This window comes from Branchiostoma floridae, chromosome 6, assembly GCF_000003815.2.
Source record: "Branchiostoma floridae strain S238N-H82 chromosome 6, Bfl_VNyyK, whole genome shotgun sequence".
Taxonomy (NCBI): domain Eukaryota; kingdom Metazoa; phylum Chordata; class Leptocardii; order Amphioxiformes; family Branchiostomatidae; genus Branchiostoma; species Branchiostoma floridae.
In genome coordinates this window covers 4,166,025-4,172,573 of record NC_049984.1, presented here as the reverse complement: position 1 = coordinate 4,172,573, position 6,549 = coordinate 4,166,025, and the positions used below count along the sequence as shown (strand labels likewise).

General features: G+C 41.4%; 2 protein-coding genes across 3 annotated transcripts; one reads left to right on the top strand and one right to left on the bottom strand.

The window, feature by feature from the left end:
- Positions 1 to 622: 622 nt before the first annotated feature.
- On the bottom strand, positions 623 to 3,460 carry LOC118417878 (ubiquitin-conjugating enzyme E2Q-like protein 1). 2 transcript variants are annotated; one of them, XM_035823627.1, is made up of 3 exons: positions 3,347 to 3,460; positions 2,390 to 3,045; positions 623 to 1,398 (listed from the first exon to the last, which is right to left on the bottom strand). In XM_035823627.1, the coding sequence occupies exons 2-3, from the start codon at positions 2,825 to 2,827 to the stop codon at positions 898 to 900; spliced, it is 939 nt and encodes a 312-aa protein (XP_035679520.1). In that variant the 5' UTR covers positions 2,828 to 3,045; positions 3,347 to 3,460; the 3' UTR covers positions 623 to 897. The 2 variants fall into 2 exon arrangements, with proteins under 2 accessions (XP_035679520.1, XP_035679521.1); XM_035823628.1 differs by lacking the exon at positions 3,347 to 3,460 and adding an exon at positions 3,193 to 3,336.
- A 144-nt stretch (positions 3,461 to 3,604) lies between these two features.
- Positions 3,605 to 6,307, top strand: LOC118417809 (mediator of RNA polymerase II transcription subunit 10-like). Its single transcript, XM_035823543.1, has 4 exons — positions 3,605 to 3,760; positions 4,227 to 4,310; positions 5,347 to 5,449; positions 6,058 to 6,307. Exons 1-4 carry the CDS (start codon positions 3,639 to 3,641, stop codon positions 6,157 to 6,159), a joined length of 411 nt encoding a protein of 136 aa, XP_035679436.1. The 5' UTR covers positions 3,605 to 3,638; the 3' UTR covers positions 6,160 to 6,307.
- The last annotated feature ends 242 nt before the right edge of the window (positions 6,308 to 6,549 follow it).

The following is a 6,549-nucleotide window of genomic DNA, read 5'->3' as shown; positions in this document are numbered from 1 at the left end:
TCGGCAGTTGTGTGCACGAATTGGTCATGCCATAAGTATATTAAGGAAAGGAAAGAATTTAGAACAAAAACAATTTTGGATGTTGTTTTTCATGTTGTTCTTTTTTTTTTCAAAAGAAAATAAAACACTTTACCAGGACAAATGAAATAAAACCACACGATCCTCATTTCAACTGCAAACTTTCAGTATTTCATAATTGCACAAATCTATCACTGCACTTAGTATCACTATGGGTATACCTGTTATAATGTTTTGTATGACATAAGTGTCAATAAACATTGTATCGCTGTTGAACAGGTGGGTGTTTACGTGGGAGTAGTTGTGAGAGAAGCAATCATGCTTCAAAATTACAAGACTCATTGTGAATTGTATTTTAAGACTTAAACACAATGTATTTTAATGATGAATATTAATTGGTGTCTAGCCCTGCAATAGAAATAGAAAAAAACTGAAACAATATTTTGGGTTTTACCATCCTTTTTTCAAGCCAAATAACATCACGGCTCAAAATACTAAATCTTTTGCTTTCTGTAATATGTGATTCATATTGTGTTGGCTTGCCAAGACAATTATAACTTGTAAGTAAGGTGTTCCTATTTTGTCCTCCAGAAGTTTTTCTGAAAAGCCCTGAAAATGGCAAAGGCATCAACACCTTGCAAATATTCAACATATGCCAGACTCAAGAGCCATGAAATCCTTGTGCCAAGAATAAGTGGACCTTAAGGTAATGGCACTGTGCCAGCCTCCTGTATGTAGTGGCTAAAACCACAAATCTACTCACAGGTAAGGTCTTTTAAACAGCAGAAATGACAGCCTATCCCCCAGATAACTTCACTACTGACCTCCGTACCGACCAGGTGTATATTATCGTTATTACCTTGTGTGTGTAGATACGACTCAACCGTCGCCAGCCGGTGGGGTGACCCACCCGTACTTCTCGTGAGTCTTGACCACGTTGCGAAACGAGGCTTCCGCGTGCGACCGGGTGTAGGTGTCCTTCTTCTTGGTCTTGCGGTTGATGCGCCCCCGCCCCTTGACCAGACTGGCACTGAACTGTAGGATGATCGCCTCCACCGTGTAGGCGCTGGACCAACCCTTCGGGGTCAGCAGCTCCATGCAGATCGCCCCGCCGTCCATCACGTAACCGTTCTCGATCTTTGGCGTGAGCACGCGCATGAAGGGCGGCGAGAAGGGAAAGTTTTCGGGAAAGGTCAGGTTGAGAAGTACGAACTCCGTGCCGACCTCCTGCATGTCCTGGTAGAACTCCGAGTCCGGGTCCACCTTGTACAGTTTCACGTTCCACTCGTAAAGGTTATCCTCCACGAGATCCACCTCGAACACCCCGTCCTTGTGCTTACGGACCTCCTGGAGCTCTCGCATTAGTCGCCGACTGCGTACCTGGGGGAAGACACAAATTGTTTACAAATTCTGGTCCTTTCATTACCAGCATTTCCTGTATTAATCTTATACTAAGTTATAGAGAAGATGATAACATGAAATTTATAGAAATACTACTGGATAGAATTCAAATACTGTAAATGCAGAAATGTTTGCGGTGGACTTATTTTCGCGGTTTTCGCGTCGGCCATTTCACCGCGAATTAAAAACCACCGCAAACATTTTTCCTGGGCATTAAGATACTACAGTGCATGGTCCTACCGCGAAATTAAAACCACCGCGAAAAGTCCCTTTTCCCCGCTACCGCGAAATTAAATCCCCGCGAACTTAAATGCATTTACAGTATGTTGGCAAGACAAGATACAAATATCTGGAGGGAAGACACGATTTCTGTTAAAAATTCTGGTCCTTTCATTATGATGCCATGGATCTAACATATACAGAATTCGAAGTGTAACTAAATGGATTTTACAATCAATTAATAGACGGAATCTACATACTAGTATCTACATGTGCATTCACCCTGGTAAGACAAGGTATGACAAAAATAGACATACGATGCAGTACTTTTGAATGAATGTCTGATTTTTTAAACCTGGATAATTCAAAAGTTTGAATCAAAATTCATCCCCAAATTTCTGACTTCAAGTTCAAAGATGGCAATCATGAATAAAACATTAGATGCATAATTCAAATAAATGCATTAGAAATTGACAAAGATACAAATACCAAGAATTTGAATGCTGTTTTTTTTTCGATGCGAATCATTCATATACTGTAAATGCAGAATTGTTTGCGGTTTTCGTGGTGTCCACTTCGCCACGAACTTAAAACCACCACGAACATTTATCCATTATATTATCTGGCTACAGTCTATGGCGCTACATTTTCCCACTATTGCAAAATTAAATCCCTGCAACCTTTAATAATAAAATGCATTAACAACACTTCAAAGCTTCCTGACATCAAACATGACGTGATGTACGGATACCTGTAGGGCGTGCTCTCTCGTTGGCATCTTCACGTTGTCGAGCGGCGGCACTCTTCCCGTGCTCGCTCGTCTGTTCGCGTTGTAGTCCGCGCTGGTGCCCCTGTCCAGGCTCTTCGCCCTCATGTTCTTGTTTGGTCCCACCACGTTGGCGTTGACGCCGCCGCCAACGTTTCCGTTCTCTGCGTCTGCTTGCTCGAGGCCGGCGGCCAGGATTCTGCTGTTGTTGTTACCGTTGGCATCCCTGGTGACAGGTGGTACCCCCGGTACCCCCCCTCCTCCTCCTCCTCCTACTCCTGCATCCTTACCTGCACCTGTACCACCACCGCTCCCCATGGCACAGTCCACTGAAGCAGACAGGCGGATGTTCTTATTCTTGTCCCGTCCTCTCTCGCCGTGGTGGTTCTTAGAGCGGAGCAGTCTTCTCAGAATCGCGGCCATATCGCCCGGGGAGTTGTCTGTCCGGCCGGCGCAACAGTTCGCTCAAGCGGCAAGATGGGGAAAGATTCGCGGCGAGGATGCAAAAATGGAAAAGTAAAGAGGCGGGCGCTGCCGCTGCGAACCTCTCTCTCTCTCTCCTCTCCTCTCCTTACAACACCCGCCCACGTCTACGCCTCCGCCGTCTGCGAGCAAAAATCACCACGTACACATCCCACACTCTACAACAAGAACATACAGAAAGCCTGCGTCAGAAAAATCAACTAGGAGCGTACAAAGAAATGATGTAAACACAACGGAGTCTGCATGAAAATGGAAGCCGATTTTCTAGAGCTTCGTATCAACATCACTAAAAAAACCGAGCTTACCAGCGAACACCCCGATCCACAAAAACGCCCCAAATCTCGCCACACGGCACCTCTAAACCGCGCTAGAATTAATTACAGGTCTACAATTAAGTTGTGGGATAAAATATGAGCGGAAATGCGGATACAATCTGTGGAAAAATCGATGGATTATTACCTTCTTTCCTTCACGTCGCGGCGAAATCCTCCTCAGTCTGCTTATCGTCTGTTTTGTAGCTGGCTGTGACATTTATTTTAGTGCCTACAATACATATTCAAATTTGGACGAAATAAATCCATATTGATTATAGATATTATGATCATTCAATGTATTAATGGATACTTGATGTATTTTATTACATAATTCTAGTTTTTTTGGGGAATAAATTGGTATTTGTGACTGAATTGTAAAAAGGAGAAGGCACGATTTTGGGCGCGACTGGGACGTTTATTTTTTTGATGAATCCAAGATGGCGGAGAAACTGGAACAGTTGGAACAACATCTCGAACAGTTTATAGAAAATACGCGGCAAATGGGCATCATAGTCAGCGATTTCCAACCTCAGGGACAGCCGGTACTCAACCAGAAGATGTACGTAACCATATAGCCGTATCTGGGAGCCCAGAACGCCTTATATACTGATTTAAGTTGAAGCAAAATTCGTGTTTGTGTGCACGTGAGCAAAGAAAGATATGCAGAAGTGTTTAAAATATTAGAGTAGAGTTGTTTTCATATTATTCGGTTTTAGAATTGCAATTTTAGAATTTAGAATTGCTAAATGTAAAATTTCATGAGTACAAAGATTGTCAAAACTTAATCACTTTGATTTTTATTGATCACCCATTGTTGTTTTGTTTTATGATAAAAATTTGGTTTACCCCCCCAAAATTGGCAAAAAATGGTGGTGTTATCATATTTTCGATACATGTATTTGTTACACAATAAATGTATCAGTCGCAGATTCGCACCCAGTACCTCTAGATTCTAGACTCACATGGTTGCCATGTATATATATTATTATGATCCTTCCTTATCCTGTGTTCTGATTGGTCCCCAGCCATGCCATGATCACAGGGATGCAGGAGATTGACAGGTGTAAGTCACAACTACAGGATGTGCAGGTGCCGCTGGAAGTGTTTGAGTGAGTATCCTAACTTCCCTATATTCCTGTGGGATCAGGTGGCGGAACGGCAGCATTTTTGCCTCAGGACCGAGAGGTCGCGAGTTCCAATCCTGCTGTGCCACCGATCTTGAGCCCTTAAAGGGAAAGACACTTTACACAGCTTTCCTCACTTTATGCAGTTGAAAATAAGTACTACAAATGTAGTACCTTGCTTCGGCTAGGGCCATCTCTGGGATACGACGTTAAATGGAGGTATTGTGCTTGGGGAGAGCCACCCACCACACCTTTCAAATCGAGTAGGGACATGCCCTGGTGCGATGGTGCAAACCCTACAATCAGTATATATAGGCTACAGAGTCTTCAGCATGTCGAAGTTGGTAGTCTCAAAAGAAAGATGAAGATAACATTTATCTTTACAGATTGTATCTCCCAAATCTTGCTATCGCGTATTTCTAAAAAAAAAAAAAAAAACAAGGGCCATGTTAGCTTTGGTCCAATCCTCATAGTGACTGTTAGTGTTAGGGGCAGACCATAGCTAACAAGACACAAGCACAATGCATGTCATGTTACTATTGTTAGCAATAGTGTTGCAATATGATAATCATGTTGTCATTAAGTAAGGAAGTCTGTTTTGAATTTTGCCACCTTACTACAGATTGATTTTAATTTTAGTATGCCCTTTGTCATTGATGGACAAAAAAGGCTACGGCCAGCTTTGCAAGGGTCCGTTGAGGTAGCCGGAAACATAGAATTATTTCCTAGGCCTTATACAACCATGTACGTTGATACAAAAATAGAGAGCAACTTGTCATGAGACCTACATGCAGAAATAAATGGTTTAGTCCATTACAAATTGACAAAGACATATGCATGTTATTCGATTTGGGATTATATCCCAGACAGCAGGGGAGACATGCAAGATTGCTATAATTTGATAGAAATGCAGATATGACATGATAATGTTTGTATTGTTGAGTCATGTAGACAAATTGCTTCATGCTTGTACTGCTATATGTAGGAATCAATTTCAAAAGATATTATGTCTGTTTTGCAGGTACATAGATCAAGGAAGAAATCCACAGCTATACACTAAGGACTGTATGGAGAAGTCTTTAGCCAAAAATGAACAAGTAAAGGGCAAAATAGATGCTTTAAAGGTGAGATGCCAAGTTTTATTCTAGTCCTTTCCCTCCTATTGTTTTGATACTACAAACTTAATTAGAATTTTATGAGAATGTATATGGAATATGTAACAAACTGATCAGAAAAGGAACTCTGTCGATCTCCATTCTTAGTTTAGTTAGTCTAATTGTTATCCCCACACCCATGAAACCTTTTGGTATATAGGGTGGCTCCCATCTGTTATAATCCTTGGACCACACAGTTAACGCTAGTTCACCTTTTTCCACAGGGTAACCTAACCAGGTTTACCCACACAGTAATAAGAGATACCAAGTCGACAGACGGTGGTTTCAAGTTGTAATATGTTCAAATTTTTGTAGTTTGAGACTATCGTTCGTCGACGTGATACACTAACTACTCGTTTTTCAAAAGCAACGGATATAGGTTACCCTGCGAATAAAGGTGAACTAGCGTTACTACAGCAGACAGCTAGTCCCCTGGTAGTGTGTCTTTTCAACAACCATACTCTTCTGATGAGTGCTCAGCAGAGTCTTTGTCTTAGATAGTTTTGCTTTCTAGACAAGCGTCACATATCCTACAGTGTCTAATACTAAATGTTACCATTATTACCATCATTTTACAGAAATTCCGATCACAGCTCATCTTGGAACTGGACAAGGTTTTCCCTGAAGAGATAGCCAAATACAAGGCGGCTAGAGAAATAGTGAAGGAGGAACCCTCATGACTATGACTCAGTGTGTCCAGGCCATGCCAATTCCTTCAGCTGTTTCTCGGATTTTGCTTGAAGTAGAGGGAAAAGAACCAAATTTTATTTGCTGGACAATGCTTTGGTGTATCATTGATTTGCAAGTAATGCAGTTTTGTTTTAAGCCTTCCTGAAACATGCAGAAAAAAATTACAACAACAAAATCTATGCTTAATGACAATTTCAAATTTATTTTAGATATTTAAATTGAAAAGTATTACAAAGGTAAGCTGAAAAACTTGTGGTGACTTGGAGCAGACTCTGTCGGAAAACAGTTGATGCAATTGGCGTGGCTTAATGTTTATATATGTTAGAAGTAGTGGGTACCAATGTACATATTGATGTCAACGGTTTTGTATTTCAGTATAC